The following is a 15,492-nucleotide window of genomic DNA, read 5'->3' on the forward strand; positions in this document are numbered from 1 at the left end:
CTTTAAATTTAATTTTTTTTCTCATTCATTTATCTTTTCCTTTTCCTTTTCTATTTCTTATTTTTTGTAATTAAAATGGATCGATGATTGGGCTTAAGGTTCATGGACCAACTCAAACCAAACCAATCCAAAGTAATCTCCTCGGGCCATCTAAGCCATCTAGAGAATTATTTGAACTGAAGGTTCTTTCTATAGAGTGACCTTATCAGACGATCTACCAACTAAAGAATTGTTTGAACGGAAAGTCCTTTTCGTCAGAGTAATCTTGTTGAGCCATCTAGAGTTACCTATTTACTTTTTAAAATATAAAAAAGATGTCAGAGCATTTCATTAAATTTTCATAATATTTTCAATGGTGGTAAGCAAAAATTTACGAGCCTTACACACACCCCCCTACATGGTCGTTTTATTAGGTCTAGATAGAAAAATTATGCTAGTCCCACGAAGCTTCATTCAACCTAATTCCAATATGACCAAAATACCCTTAAAGTAAATAAATTTGGAATGATAAAAAGAAATTAGCAAAGCCTCTAAGTAGAAGAAGCGTAGTGGTTCTATAATCCACCAGTTCCAGCATCGAAACGTGGCTCTGTTACCAAACTAATACACCTTGACCTAGATTGTCGTTTCTAACCTAGGATTTGTCATCTCGAGGATTCACCAAGCAATATTTGAAATTAAAAATAATGTCACTAAATGCATTTTATTTATTTTTCTAATAATAAAAACAAAATTACTGAATCCTTAAATTTTTCGACAAGAAAAGCAAGAACAAAATGAACGGCCACGATTCAAACGTGGAAGAAACTGATTTAGAAATCTTCCATAAAGAAAAAGAAAAAGGCAAAATAATATCCTACAAAATTGTTTTTACATCAATTTCCAACCATCTTTTCTCAACCATATCTTTTTACGTCTGTCGAAAATTTATTAATATATTTGATATTTAACGTTTTCGAAAAAGTTAGTGTATATGAGGTACTTAAAAATGAGAACTTTTAAGCTGTTCATAGATCTAAATAAGGAACTACTTGCTGGAACGAGCAATCGAGGACAAGGAAAAACGTTCATTTTCATCCAAATCTAGATGGTTCTTAACGAGAAACGTTCATTACCTCGAATTGGGGTAAAGTTGCTCATCACCCCAAATCTAATCAAGGACGAAGAACCTAAAAATTTTAGCAAAATCCACGTGATGTTTTGTTCACGTCGATAGCGAAAAAGAATCCTAGTCACCAAAATAATAATAATAATAATAAATTTGATATATTGTTTCCAAATCAACTTGCACTGTCAGCAAATTAACTGCCAAGTCATCATTCTATCCACGGATAAAATATTTTAGGAATCTCATTCGGTATACTATTATTTTTTTTTAAAGTGCTACTTTAAATTTTATATATAAATACAAAAAATAAATATAAAAAGGAAAAAAAATGCCACGTGGAATGCAATAGGAGATGTCGAGAGATAGGGAGAAAAAAAAAAAGTAGTTTACGTAGGAATTCCATCTTTGCAAGTCATCCTCTCGTGTTTTGCTATCCAAAATTAAAGATTCGCGTCATAACATTTCCATTTTCCAACATATTTTTTGACGCTTCATTTTTTAAAAAATTAATTTTATAATATTATATCTCCGTAATAATATAATATTATTTATTTTTAAGTCGACTTTTATAAATCTCCAAAATAATACAATATTTTTAAAAAAAATTAAAATTAACATGACATGGCACAAAGACCCGTCTCGAATTGGGAGAAGATTTTCCGTTCAAACGGAAAATGGGAAAAGAAGTGAGGAATATTTTTCGATTGAGGACGAGATTATATTCCCCGCCCTATAATTTTATTAAAAAAAATAGTTAATTTTGAAACTATAATAGTAATATTTAAACTAAAAACTAGTAGATTCATTTTAATTGTCAAAAACTGTATTATAATATTAAAATTTGAATTTTTATACACTAACTTCTAGTTAATTCAGTGTGGATAAGATAACTGTGCTCCAACTCACTAAAAAATGGGACAACAATGGTTTGCCGATAAACTTGTTCTGATCTTCGATGCAGTATATTAGAATCCTAAAGCACCACCACGAATGCTACTGCGTGTTCACTCTTTGGTGGGATAAGCCACCGGTCAATAAAACATTAAATTTTTTACAATTTATTTTAATAAATATTATATTGAAAAATGAAACCTTAAAATACATGGAGAATCTCCGAAGAGAATAAATAATAATAATAATAATAATTTCACCGAAACCATAAATGAAATAGGTGACAGAGATGGGGACGTCTCTCGTCAACATAATTTTATTTTTTATTTAAAAAAATAAAAATAAAAATAGAAAAAGTAGATTTTAGAAAGGCACGTCCTTATTTTCACCTTTTTCCTTAATTGGCTAAATAAATAAATATTTAATTTTAGAAAGGGTCAAACCAAAATTCAAAGCACTTGGTTTTGATAAGTACTTGGGATGTCATTTTTTTGCCTTTACAAATCCTTATCTCTTACAACACATCCACCCTTTTTATTTTTTTACAAATTTAAAAAAAAAATATATATTTTAAAATTAATTCCCACGTCATTTTACTTAACATATTCCCCCTTTGATAATGGCTCCCAACTTTATATTAGCCCAATGCTCCAATACATTTATATCATATTAATGTATATATTTATGTAATATCTTGACATATTATTGTCATCACTTTAATTTATCTCACTTTGTTTTTAAAATAAAGTTTTTCTTTTCATTAAATGCTTTGTTTCAGACCGTCAAATATCATTTCTCTTAACTTTTACGAACAAAATATCTTCTAAAAAAAAAAAAAAGGAAACATTCGTGCATATTCTGACATGATTCTAAGCTTTATAATTTTTGTAAAATCTGAATGCTCTGCGACACATAATAATGTTACAAAATAGGAATATGTGAGATCCCATATCGGTTGAAGAGAGTAACGAAACACTGTGTAGAAACATGTAACAACTTAAGCCCACCGCTGACCAGATACTGTCCTATTTGACTTTTTAAAACCCACATGCGGGAAGATTTCTAGACCCTTAAGGATGTTTTGTTCCACTCTCCAACCAATATAGGATCTTACAAAATCTCTCCCTATAACTGTGAGGGTGACGACAATACAAAACGAATCAAAGTAGACGATATCTACTAGCGGTCGGCTTGAACTCGTACAGGATCCATAGGTGTGAAAGTGCATGTAGATGACGGATGAGAACTTGTAGACGGGGACGTGGAGAGATCATCCATCACAAAATTTATATCTTTATTTAATTAATTTTTTAAAAATAATTCTTTTGTGCCTCATTTCATAAAGCAAAGTCCACTCTCCTCTTCCTTTACAACTTGAAACAAATCTTACTTATCTTCATTATCATAAATCTCCACATCTCTTTCTTTTTTTCTTTGTGATATGTTTCTTTAAACGTGACACGGTGTCAAGTTTTTTGGTGGGGTTTCTATCATACCCGAGCGGAGTGCGACGTTTAATAGGTAATATCGTCAGGGTACATCATTAAATTTGATTCATCGCTGTCTTTTGCAATGCAACGATAATTGATCATCTATCATTTTTAGACAGTAGACTCGATAAAAGGGTCTCGACAAAAATTCGAATTTAACCACTTTTAACCCTTTTCGTAGCTGAACAAAAAATGATAATTAGTGTCTTATCTATAAAATTACGTTCAAATTGAAGAGTCGGAGGGAGGGTGAGAGTTCCTTGTTTTGACTTGTAAAGTCAATTGTATTCTCTTTCCCTTTGTCCACTTTCAATTCATTATATATATTCACACACGAAGAGAGAGAAAGTCCCGATTAAACAGAGGAGAGAGATGTAATTGTTGTTCTTCATCTTCTTCAATGGGATTTCTTCGAACCCATTTTCTCTCTCCTCCATTTTTGTTTCTCTCTCTTCTTTTGATCGTCTTCTTTAATGGCGTTTATGGAGCTGGAATTACATTAATAAATAGATGCGATTACACAATTTGGCCGGGAGTTCTCGGAAACACCCAATTGGAATCAACTGGCTTCGAGCTCTCCCCTGGGGCGGCGCGTGCATTCCAACCGCCGCCGGGTTGGTCCGGCAGATTCTGGGGCCGGACAGGCTGTTCGTTCGACGCCGCCACCGGTCAAGGCAGCTGCCAGACAGCCGACTGTGGGTCAAACCAAATGGAATGCAATGGCAACGGAGCCACCCCACCCGCGACTCTAGCTGAGTTCACGATTGGTTCCGGTGGTGGCGCGATGGACTTTTACGATGTCAGTTTGGTCGACGGCTACAACATTCCGATGATGGTCGACTCCACTGGCGGGAGCGGCGCTTGTCAGTCGACTGGATGTGCGGCGGACCTGAACCGACGGTGCCCTGCGGAACTACGTGGTGGCGAGGGGAAAGCGTGTAGAAGCGCATGTGAGGCGTTTGGGAATCCGGAGTACTGTTGTAGCGGCGCGTATAACTCACCCGCCGCCTGTAAACCGTCGTTGTACTCGGAAATGTTTAAATCGGCTTGCCCCAAATCGTATAGCTACGCCTTTGATGATGCGTCAAGCACTTTTACTTGCAGTGGTGCAGATTACACCATCACATTCTGCCCTTCATCAGCAAGGTAAAAAAATAGCTTTCAATTTTTAATTTAAATTATTCCAAACTAATTTAATATTTAATTTCATACTTTTAAAGATTATCTTGCCACCCGCTCCACTCGTGTGTTCATGTTCATTATGTTTCTTCTCTCCGACGTGTTCAGGTGACCCCATTAACTGTCCCGAGCATTTGTATGCGTCGGATCATACCGCCCCACGTTTTTTAAATAAAATTCGTGTCATTCCATATTGGGTGTGATTATACCAGCACTAACACGGGTTCAAAAGCTTTTTCAGTATTGAGAAATTTGAACCAATGTGATTAGACACAGAGACAATCGAGACTAACGACATTTTGAATCTATATCCAACTATTTGTTATCCGGGCAAAAGTCGAGGGGTAAGATTGAAAATGACAATTGTACCCCTTTCGATTGGTATGAAATAAAGAAATCCTATAAAAAATAACTTCTAATTTTTCATTCACATTGCTTTTTGTTTTTTTTTTTTTTGGGACAAATAATCTAACAGCAAAAAGATGAATCATTACCTGTAAAGTGACACTTTGACAGTCATCTTCCTCATAACTCAACCTTCATGTTTTTTTTTTTTTTTTTTTCAGCCAAAAATCAGAAAAAGACCCCTCGAACGGAGGCGATGGCCCATCGGTGACGTTCAACAGTTCATGGCTGCCGGACTTCATCACCGGAGACGGATCGTCCAAAACAATGGCTTTGTCTTCAGCTTTGAATTGGTCACTGTTTCTTTTTATTTTTTTCATTTTCTTCTTCCATTAGATTTAATGTCCATATGTTCGCAGTATGTTTCTACATTAACAATTTCTTGATTTTTGTAATATTTATTGTATTTAAATTTTGAAGAAATTGTTGAGAAAAAAACAGCCTTTATTTCTTTGGAACAGCTGCCTTTCATGATCTGAAAGGTGGTTGCTTGAGTTTGAATCCGAGTGATATGGTTGGTGGATGGTGGAGGTTTGCGGTGGCGATGGCGGCGGCGACGGCGGGGAACCTGCCGTAAAGTACCAACTTTGCTGGGCTCTCAAGTTTGGTAGCTTTAATTCCTTTTCTGATGGAAGATCTTAACCATCGTCGTCGTTACTTTACGATTAAGACTAAGATGGGGCCCACTGCTGTGACTCAGTTATCTTCAATTTTTGTTTATATTAACAGTTAAATTAATGGTAAGATTGTAGAATTACTGATTTTATCACGTGGGTAGCTAGAGTTTAGTTTGTAACGTTGATGTAACTCAATTTGAACAAACCCTTGTATTTTTGGGTCGGGTTCTTTGGTTCGACCAACGGTAGTTATTGAGAGAGACCTAGAACGACGATAAGAGCTCAAATGATAGAAAGATAAAAAGTAAGAGATAGAGTGAATTTTGAGTGTCAATGAAAGGTAAAGGAGAGGGAGATGAGATTCATTGGTATCGATAAATGGAGAAAGCTCACAGCCAATGAATGAGAGGACGACTGGTAAAGAGAGATGGGTTGCGCGTTACGTGTCACAATCACACTATCTCAGCATCGAGACATTGATCGTGCAACACTTGTTCTAACCCGACAAACAAGACAGCATTTTCGAGTTTCGAATCACATTTGACAAAAAATTATTTTATATAATGTGAACGAGAAGATACGTTAAAAATAATTTAAAAAAGAATAATGTTACATTCCATATGGAAAAACATTTTAACCTTGATTAGACGTGATTAATTAAATTTGGGAAATATTTGATTAATGCACTTAATTTTATTTTGTATTTATTTAAAAAAAAAACGTTTTTAATGATTGTTTGCCGCATCCCAATCAGCGAATCGATTAAAAGTATGACAAATTCCAAACGTATCCTCCGGGAAACACACAGTGTTTCCGCGTCTAAACCAAAATATCAACCCAATAACTTGTAGCCACGTGGAAACAAAGCAATCATTACCGTCAGATTCTCCACATCGGATGCCATAGCCCGTTAGGATCATCAAGTAGACTTCCACTCCCAAGTCTTGAGTAGGGGCAAGAGATGGAAATTTGGAATGGCTTTATCCACGTCGAGCAATGGAATATTATCCAATAACATTTCGCCACGTTTACTAGCAGAAAGCGCTACCGTTGGATCCTCCACGCTGGCAGTATAGATCAATCCAATAGACCTATATAAATGTTGCGAGCCAGTTGAGAAATCAGATTAGTAGTCGAAGCTACTGGAAGGTTTGCAAGAACCATGAGGAAGTGGACGATCGTTTCTGCTCTTCTCCTTCTTTGCTTTCTCTCCCTCGTACCTGATGAAGGTGTGATTTGGGTTCTTCTTTCATCCATTTTGATTTCTTTGTTGAAATGTGGACTGAATGGATATTGCATTATGTTAATCACGATGGTTCATGTTTTTTTTGGGGGGTTTGGGTAGAAATTTGGATGATATTTGAGCTCTCTTTGAACTGTGAAGATTTTATGGTGATATTGATGTATGTGTTTTTCTCTCGCGTTTAGGTTCTAGATTTCATGCCAAGGCCGACGGTGATGCTGACGAGGTTGTAGATCCACCAAAGGTCGAGGAAAAGATCGGCGCCGTTCCGCATGGACTCTCCACTGATTCTGATGTCGTCAAGAGGTTCGTGAATGTCTAATCTCGTAGATACACGCTTTCACCGACAGATTTGTCCAGTTAGGGGAAATTTCTAACGTATGTTCTCTCGAATTGTGGTTTCAGGGAGTCGGAGTCCATCTCGAAGAGATCTCTTCGAGGCAGCGCGGAGAAATTTGAGTTCCAAGCTGAGGTGTCTCGTCTCATGGACATTATTATCAATTCCTTGTATAGTAACAAAGACATTTTCCTCCGAGAATTGATCTCCAACGCTTCTGATGTAAGTCCACTCCGCCTCGTCTTACTTTATCAGATCTTGTAATCTCGTAATTAGAGATCGGTTATTACTGATAGTATCTCTGCATTTCAGGCGTTGGATAAGATTAGGTTCCTTTCCCTGACCGATAAAGAGATCTTGGGTGAAGGCGACAACTCGAAGCTGGAGATTCAAGTGAGTTTATCCATCATGCTAGATTTGGACACATTGTTTTCTTATTACCTCGCTGAGCAAGAAAATTGCTCGTTCTAGTCGATGGCCCTTGCATACTTACGTTGTTGTCCATATATCAAATATCGCAGATTAAGTTGGACAAGGCAAACAAAGTCCTTTCGATTCGCGACAGAGGTATTGGTATGACGAAAGAGGATTTGATTAAGAACTTGGGAACCATAGCGAAATCTGGAACTTCAGGTACTTCCATCATTGAAGTTAATTTTATTTATTTTAGGTCGGTAGGCGTAATGTGAGGTACTGAATTTGCTATCTTCCTGTGCAGCATTTGTGGAAAAAATGCAGACAAGCGGTGATCTCAATCTTATTGGCCAATTTGGAGTAGGTTTCTACTCCGTGTATCTTGTGGCTGACTACGTCGAAGTGATCAGTAAACACAACGATGACAAACAGTGAGCAACTCTCATTATGATTTGGATGTGTTTGCCACTGTCTTGGTATTAGTTATTGTATGCTTAACTTTTCCTTGTTTCTAGACATGTGTGGGAGTCCAAGGCTGATGGAGCATTCGCCATCTCTGAAGATACTTGGAATGAACCTTTAGGCCGCGGAACTGAAATTAGATTGCACCTTAGAGATGAAGCTCAAGAATACCTGGAGGAGGGCAAACTGAAAGTAAGTTTAGTTTGCTTTTCTTGTTACCTGTTTTTAATGTTTGTTAATGATTTGATCCTCAAATTGGACACGAAGGGACTGTTATCACCAAGCAGTTATCTTGAGCCTAATTCCCGAACACTGAATTTATTCTTACTTTCCGGTTTTTCCTTTCCTTCTTGCAACCGGCCATTTCTTTTTCGTTCTGTATCTCACAAAAGCTATACGGCGCCATATGACAGCAACCCTCTTGTCCATTGTTGAATTTTAATGAACTTGATTGATAATCTGTTCATTGGTTAAATGAAAATTTATCTAAAACGCATATTTTTATTTGTTAGTTTCTTCGACATTATTCTCTGACTTCTTAAACTAAAATGGGTTGTGGTAATTCTTTCTGTATAGGATTTGGTGAAGAGATATTCAGAATTTATCAACTTCCCCATTTATATCTGGGGAAGCAAAGAGATTGACGTGGACGTTCCTGCAGATGAGGATGAATCCAATGATGAAGAAGCACCGCGTATGTATTATTGTCTTGGATGTCGGATATGCATATATAACTACAGCAAAAAAACTGTCACTTTGTCATGGTGTAAGTCTGATTACCTTTTCTGTCTTGAAAAACAGCTGAAAGCTCTTCGGAAGAAGAGGAAGATGATGCAGAAAAGAGTGAAGATGATGATGCTGAGAAGTCAAAGACAAAGAAAGTCAAAGAAACAATTTATGAATGGGAGCTTTTGAATGATGTGAAAGCCATATGGCTGCGGAGTCCCAAAGAAGTGACAGAGGAAGAGTATACTAAATTCTACCACTCTCTTGCTAAGGTCGTTGTCCAAAATTCTAGCAGTGAAAAAATATTGAAGCACCTTAATCTGTAAAATTTGGATTCCAAATCTAATGAAGTTAACGTTAAATGGCAGGATTTTAGTGATGACAAGCCTATGTCATGGAGTCACTTCAATGCAGAAGGTGATGTTGAGTTCAAAGCTGTTCTGTTTGTGCCTCCTAAGGCTCCTCATGATCTCTACGAGAGCTACTATAACAGCAAAAAATCCAACTTGAAGCTGTATGTTCGAAGGGTTTTCATCTCAGACGAGTTTGATGAGCTCCTGCCGAAATATTTGAACTTTTTGCTGGTAAATGAGTGGTCGGGTTATTCAACAGAACGACGTTTGACTTGAATCGTCGATTATTTTCTCAACATTTTCTATCTGCAGGGTCTTGTTGATTCTGATACTTTACCCCTCAACGTTTCACGAGAAATGCTCCAACAACACAGCAGCCTGAAGACAATTAAGAAGAAACTCATTCGCAAGGCCCTTGATATGATCCGTAAAATTGCTGAAGAGGATCCTGATGAGTTCAGTGACAAGGAGAAGAAAGGTTTACCTAAAGAACTTGATTATTGTGATGCTGTTAAGACGTGATAATTTTCTTCCATGTTTCATTTGATTAACTTTAAACCTTCATTAACAAGCAGCTGCAGAGAAGAGTAGTGATGATGATGAGAAGAAAGGCCAGTACAGTCGATTCTGGAATGAGTTTGGCAAATCAATTAAACTTGGTATTATTGAGGACGCGACTAACAGAAACCGTCTAGCAAAACTGCTCCGATTCGAGAGGTATCTTGCCTTTGTTTCCATTTCAGTTTCGTTTCTGGGTTGCTTTATTCTGCCTCATTGATGCTTCTCTGTCTCCCTGAGATCATTACCTTAAACGAACTCTCTTGCAGCTCCAAGTCGGATGGCAAATTGATTTCACTGGATCAGTATATTTCAAGAATGAAATCAGGACAAAAGGATATCTTTTACATTACTGGCTCAAGCAAGGAACAGTTGGAGAAATCCCCATTCCTTGAGCGTCTTAAGAAGAAGAACTATGAGGTGAATTTTAATTGGGAGTTTTTTTTTTTCTTTTTTTCTTTTTCTTTTTGCCATCCATTCATCCATTTCCTCTCATATCTAAAATATTTTCTTCTCTTAACAGGTTATCTTTTTCACGGATCCGGTTGATGAGTACTTAATGCAATATCTCATGGACTACGAAGACAAAAAATTCCAAAATGTATCGAAGGAGGGTCTCAAACTAGGCAAAGACTCGAAGGATAAAGAACTCAAGGAGTCCTTCAAGGATCTTACTAAATGGTGGAAGACCGCCCTTTCTTTCGACAACGTTGACGATGTCAAAGTTTCGAATCGTTTGGATAACACACCTTGTGTGGTTGTGACATCCAAGTATGGATGGAGCGCTAATATGGAAAGGATCATGCAGTCTCAGACCCTATCAGATGCTAGCAAACAAGCATATATGCGCGGTAAGAGGGTGCTCGAGATCAACCCAAGGCACCCGATCATCAAGGATCTTCGGGAGAGAATAGTCAAGGATTCGGAGGTATGTTATGTTATGACAATCTGTTCTAACATGTTTATTTATGCTTTTAACACTGTTCTTTTATCACATTCTCTAATGTGGTTGATTTGCTGCATCTAAAACAACAGGACGAGGGCGCAAAGCATGCTGCAAAACTGATGTACCAGACAGCTCTTCTGGAAAGCGGGTTTATTCTCAGTGATCCCAAGGATTTTGCCTCCCAAATCTATGACACGGTGAAGACTAGCTTAAACATCAGTCCCGACGCAACCATTGAAGAGGAAGATGATGCAGAAGTCGTCGAGACTGGATCGAAGGCTGCAGAAGCTGAAGATACTATCAAATCGGAAACAGCCGATGAGGGCGTAAAGGATGAGCTGTAGTAGATTATTTAACAGGAAGGGAGAGGTGGTTTTTATATCTGGATATCATCCATCACCAGTCACCGCCAGCATAGAGCTCTGCTAATTCCTCCTCCTCCTACCATCATCGGGTTTTTGCGTTTCGATAAAAGCTCATGGAATGAAAGAGAAGTTGGTTTATAAGGGGGTTTTGGAAACAACTTTGGTTCTCTTCTTCCTCTCCTGTTGTTTGATATGAACAAATTTTGAAAGCATGTTTTTTTAGGCTTAATCATCCGTAGGTCTCTCTTCTGCTTTATCCAATAATAATAGCCCATTCAGTGAATGCCCACTCCCACCTCTCTTGAATTTCGTACGAACAAACATCAATTGCTGCAAGGGAATGATTTAAACCAAAATGAAAGCATTGACATTATTCAATCTTTGTTTTTGGACCAAATGAAAATAAACCAAACCATATCAACATTTCATTAAAACAAAAATCACCTACTTCAATTTAGCCTACATGGAGAAAGGTTTTCAAGCAAAAAAGAAATACAATGAAAAGAGTGGCTGCTACTAGCTGCCTGCCTATGATGAAGTTCTCCATTGTAGCTCGATTTGGATCCTCCCGTTCTTCGAGTCGATCAGATGATATTTCGCATTAATCCTCTTGTTTGAGACGACATCAGCTAAGTTTATGTCCACATACCCCAAAGTTTCCTGTTCATATTACGTTTCAAATTTCAGAATATGATCCCGAGCTTCATACGATCCCGATCCCAAGCTTAAAATATTATACATACCTTGGGGTGAAGCAGGCCTATCCTTGAAGATGCACTCAGTACTTCCACATGAATCCGATCGTTCACCGGTGGCTCCTCGAGCGTAAACTGGAACTCCTCGTCCCATCTTGGATCCCGGTTCTTCTTAACATGCTGCATTGCATACATGCCAAATGGAGTTCAAAGTTAACGAACCCGAAGCATATAATCCGTGATCGCGAGAGTTCATTTTTGCACGTTATACTAAAACGTTACCTTAGTTCGTTTCTCCTCTCCTCTGAAAAGTAAACGAACGTAGGGGTTCGTATGATGCTTCCCTTCCACATCTTCAGCTTGATGGATTATGACAACAAGCAGGCCTCCGCCATCGGGCGTTCCATCGGGAGCCTTTTGTACTGCCGCTGCATCATCACCATCATCTTTCGGAGCTTCGTCGTCCTTGAAAGGTTTGTACAACAATTCCACGACAAGCTGCCCTCTCGACTTCTCGTTTTGTGTATCGTTAGGATCCATATTTTTCAACACTTCAAGAGTCAATTCCTTGGACTCCTCGGGTGTAAGTTCTTTCAGTGGAACAACATTCATTCCCATCTTATCATGCTTCCCAACCTAAGAACAAAACAAGACAACCAACCTCTGTAACAAAGATTCTAAACGTTCCTCGATGAGATTATTACGAAAATACCTGCTCCCAATCGTAAAGAATCAGTTCCAAAGCTTGAGACTCGGGATCTTTCACGACAAAAGTAAACTCCTCGTTCCAAACCGGGTTCAAATTCGTGTGTTTCACAGTCGTTTTCTTAGAAGGAAGCTTGTCTTCAGTGAGCTTCAGTTTCAGATATGGATCAGAAGCCCCAAATAGATCTTTCTTTTTCAGCTTCATTGCTTTCAAAACCTTCACATGAAGGATGCCAACAGGTTTCTTCATGGCTCTGACAAAGATTACCCGAATCAAGAAACGAAACGCTTCAACATAATCATAATATAAAACGACACGAACAGAACTCACTTTGCAGGATCCATTATCGGTACTTCGAGGGTCTTCGGCCATAGATACATATTGGCAACTTGATCTTTTATGAGTTCCTGTGATGACGGGGAAGAAATTTCACGAGTTCGTTATCTATGTTGACAATGCCGGTAAAGATAACATGATATAGAATAATTCGTACCTGAACAAACCTATACAGCCCCGGGATGGCCATCGCATCTGCACCGAGCAATTTCAGCCCAAAATCGACATGGGGCTGCAGAATCGACAAAATTTAAAATATGACTCGAAATTTATTTAAGTATATATGAGTTAACCAGTTACAGCACCTTCTCCATTAGAGAGACAAATATTTTGGCGAAGCATGGAAATGTCGGGACCAAAGGCTTCAGGGTTATACGCGGAATAGCGAACACTTGCAAATCGACCACCTGAAAGGCAAGAGAAAGTCAGATATTTCTACACTTGCTCGTTGTATTGATACATATTCATAGTATGCATATCGAAATCAATATTAGTGCATATAGTCGTGCACAACCTGAACAGTCGCTTTCAATCCGAATGCTTTAACTGAAACGGTAACATTCGGATTTCCCGCCCACTTCATGCATGGCTCCATGATCAACTCTTTATCATCAGTCGTATAAACTTTCATTCCTAGTTTGTAAATTCATCAAAGAGTGAGATTCTTCGTCTAGCTCCCAAAAACGGAGTAATGAAGGGTAACTCATGAACAACCATTTGATCAGGGGGCAAAGCAGATATTGTCCATTTTGGTCTTTTCCTTTCGGGTTTGTTTTTAAAACGTGTCTGCTAGGGAGAGGTTTCCACACCTTTATAAAGAATGCTTCGTTCTCCTCCCCAAAAGATGTGGGATCTCAGAATCCACCAGCCTTTAGGGCCCAGCGTCCTCGCTGGCACTCGTTCCTTTATAAGGGTGTGGAAACCTTTTCCTAACAAACGCATTTTCCTTGAGGAAAACCTGAAAGGGAAAGCCCAAAAAGGATAATATCTGATAGCGGTGGGCAAGGGCCGTTACAGGGAGGAGTGTACCTTGAAGAGTGGGTGGTAAGCAGCCCAATGTAAGCGTGTCGAATTCAACAGCCTCGATTTTGTATTTTGGAATTTGCTCAGCAATAATAGGCTTTGCTATGTTCTTCACTGTCTTACAAATGGCCTAAGAAAGACAGCAATAAAAGGTATCATCGCCCAAACACCTCAGCAAAAGAGTATCAATTTTCAATAGCAAAGCACAGACCTTGTCCAAGTAAGGCCACATAAGTTCAAGGAATTTGTTGAGCCAATCAATCTACAAGAGACAAGAAAGGTACAATGAAAACTGTTACTAAACAATGAATCACAAGCAATCACATCCTAACAACACGAAACGGTAACGGTAACATACACGATCGTAATCAGGATTTTTCACCCACAGAGGTATTTCCGGCATCATCCGCAACAACGAGCTCGTATCTTGCTCAACCAAAGGGCGAATAACAGGATCCTGAAACAATAAATTTCAACACAAATCAACACGAGCCAATCGACAACAAAGAACGGGAAGAACTCGACTGGTTAATACTCGAAACGAATCTCCCAACAGTTAGTCCCTGAATGCATTCATAAACAAGGCCACATACTCATTCAGATCAGAGCATATATTACAACTACTAAGCCTCCATTTGCCTAAGAAAAAGAAACAGAACCAAAAGGAAGCTTGATTGGTAGCAATTCATAGGCAAATACTGTTAATGTCTTCCTCTAAGTTAAGGGGAAAATGGGGTGACATCTAAATGAAATCCTAGGAGACATCAAAAAAAACCCCACGAAAATAGGGGACAGCAGTACTTAGGTCTGTCGTGTCTTCATCAGTACAAGCAAGCAAAACCCCCAAAACTTGTGAAATTGAGGGAACTAAAGTGACTAACAGGAAAAACCCCAAACGAGCTGGGAATTACCACTCAGCATTTTCAGAAAACACTGTCGATTCAAGCAATTAGATCAATAATCCAACACAGAGCAGACAGAGACTGTGATGATCCGTAGAAGAAACAGAACATTTTCGAGAAACAGACAGACCAAACACCAAAAAAAGTGGAACAAGAAACAAACCTTGACATCCGACGGCTGAAAATAGATGAACATGTAATATCCAATCACAATCCCAATCGAAGTTCCCAAGCCAAATCCGAAGAAACCCAGTATACTACTAAGCAAACCCATCTAAAATCCGTTCTCGAACAGACCCAAATCCCCAAAAGTCAGAAGAAATCGAAGAGGGAAAGATGAACAGAAGGAAAAAGAAAGAACCCTCTTATGAATACGCCCTTTTCTCCATTAAATCGCAGAGAAAACGAAGAGAAAGAGGCGATTAATTCAGTTTCCCAAAAGAGGAATTGGCGATCTGTTTGAAGCAAAGGATAAGATTGGAGGGGAAATGAAGAATCGGGAGTAGGAAAGGAGCGTTTATTCGTTTGAGGGTAGCAGAATCAAAGCATTTTGTTCACCATTGGCATTGGATCGAAGGAAACGGGGTTGAATTGAGGCAGGGAAGAGGCGCGTAAGGGGAGTGTCGGTAATCAGGTCAAAAGGGCTTCGAAGAGGAGTGAGGATGAAAGGAAATATCTGCTTTTTGGGTTTTGTAACTGATGAAGATGAACCGAATCCCGTTTCTTTCTGTTACAG

The 15,492-nt window shown here is 38.4% G+C and overlaps 3 protein-coding genes across 5 annotated transcripts; 2 read left to right on the forward strand and 1 right to left on the reverse strand.

Annotated features, from left to right (window-relative positions):
- The first annotated feature begins 3,827 nt into the window (after nucleotides 1-3,827).
- Nucleotides 3,828-5,468, forward strand: LOC111463018 (thaumatin-like protein 1). 2 transcript variants are annotated; one of them, XM_023106856.1, is made up of 2 exons: nucleotides 3,828-4,635; nucleotides 4,710-5,074. In XM_023106856.1, the coding sequence occupies exons 1-2, from the start codon at nucleotides 3,890-3,892 to the stop codon at nucleotides 4,837-4,839; spliced, it is 876 nt and encodes a 291-aa protein (XP_022962624.1). In that variant the 5' UTR covers nucleotides 3,828-3,889; the 3' UTR covers nucleotides 4,840-5,074. The 2 variants fall into 2 exon arrangements, with proteins under 2 accessions (XP_022962624.1, XP_022962623.1); XM_023106855.1 differs by lacking the exon at nucleotides 4,710-5,074 and adding an exon at nucleotides 5,235-5,468 and having other exon boundaries at nucleotides 3,831-4,635.
- A 1,343-nt stretch (nucleotides 5,469-6,811) lies between these two features.
- Nucleotides 6,812-11,377, forward strand: LOC111463016 (endoplasmin homolog). 2 transcript variants are annotated; one of them, XR_002713810.1, is made up of 16 exons: nucleotides 6,812-6,919; nucleotides 7,119-7,239; nucleotides 7,339-7,492; nucleotides 7,583-7,663; nucleotides 7,792-7,903; nucleotides 7,989-8,115; nucleotides 8,200-8,338; nucleotides 8,723-8,840; nucleotides 8,948-9,144; nucleotides 9,241-9,456; nucleotides 9,538-9,703; nucleotides 9,801-9,942; nucleotides 10,053-10,203; nucleotides 10,307-10,711; nucleotides 10,819-11,185; nucleotides 11,241-11,377. XR_002713810.1 is itself a non-coding variant. In XM_023106853.1 (15 exons), the coding sequence occupies exons 1-15, from the start codon at nucleotides 6,853-6,855 to the stop codon at nucleotides 11,071-11,073; spliced, it is 2,451 nt and encodes an 816-aa protein (XP_022962621.1). In that variant the 5' UTR covers nucleotides 6,812-6,852; the 3' UTR covers nucleotides 11,074-11,377. The 2 variants fall into 2 exon arrangements, 1 of the variants encoding a protein (XP_022962621.1); XM_023106853.1 differs by having other exon boundaries at nucleotides 10,819-11,377.
- A 61-nt stretch (nucleotides 11,378-11,438) lies between these two features.
- Nucleotides 11,439-15,492, reverse strand: LOC111463017 (synaptotagmin-2-like). Its single transcript, XM_023106854.1, has 12 exons — nucleotides 14,920-15,492; nucleotides 14,213-14,311; nucleotides 14,066-14,116; nucleotides 13,861-13,984; nucleotides 13,346-13,464; nucleotides 13,137-13,238; nucleotides 12,989-13,063; nucleotides 12,826-12,902; nucleotides 12,502-12,748; nucleotides 12,072-12,425; nucleotides 11,838-11,969; nucleotides 11,439-11,754 (listed from the first exon to the last, which is right to left on the reverse strand). Exons 1-12 carry the CDS (start codon nucleotides 15,028-15,030, stop codon nucleotides 11,623-11,625), a joined length of 1,623 nt encoding a protein of 540 aa, XP_022962622.1. The 5' UTR covers nucleotides 15,031-15,492; the 3' UTR covers nucleotides 11,439-11,622.

Source organism: Cucurbita moschata, unplaced genomic scaffold (genome assembly GCF_002738365.1).
Source record: "Cucurbita moschata cultivar Rifu unplaced genomic scaffold, Cmos_1.0 Cmo_Scf00027, whole genome shotgun sequence".
NCBI lineage: Eukaryota > Viridiplantae > Streptophyta > Magnoliopsida > Cucurbitales > Cucurbitaceae > Cucurbita > Cucurbita moschata.

Coding starts and splice junctions, on each gene's coding strand:
- LOC111463017 (XM_023106854.1), bottom strand. CDS start 15,030: ATGGGTTTGCTTAGTAGTATACTGGGTTTCTTCGGATTTGGCTTGGGA. Junction 14,312..14,919: donor TTCAGCCGTCGGATGTCAAG/GTTTGTTTCTTG, acceptor TTATTGTTTCAG/GATCCTGTTATTCGCCCTTT. Junction 11,755..11,837: donor TAGGCCTGCTTCACCCCAAG/GTATGTATAATA, acceptor TAATATGAACAG/GAAACTTTGGGGTATGTGGA.
- LOC111463016 (XM_023106853.1), top strand. CDS start 6,853: ATGAGGAAGTGGACGATCGTTTCTGCTCTTCTCCTTCTTTGCTTTCTC. Junction 9,704..9,800: donor CAGTGACAAGGAGAAGAAAG/GTTTACCTAAAG, acceptor ATTAACAAGCAG/CTGCAGAGAAGAGTAGTGAT. Junction 10,712..10,818: donor GAATAGTCAAGGATTCGGAG/GTATGTTATGTT, acceptor CTAAAACAACAG/GACGAGGGCGCAAAGCATGC.
- LOC111463018 (XM_023106855.1), top strand. CDS start 3,890: ATGGGATTTCTTCGAACCCATTTTCTCTCTCCTCCATTTTTGTTTCTC. Junction 4,636..5,234: donor TTCTGCCCTTCATCAGCAAG/GTAAAAAAATAG, acceptor TTTTTTTTTCAG/CCAAAAATCAGAAAAAGACC.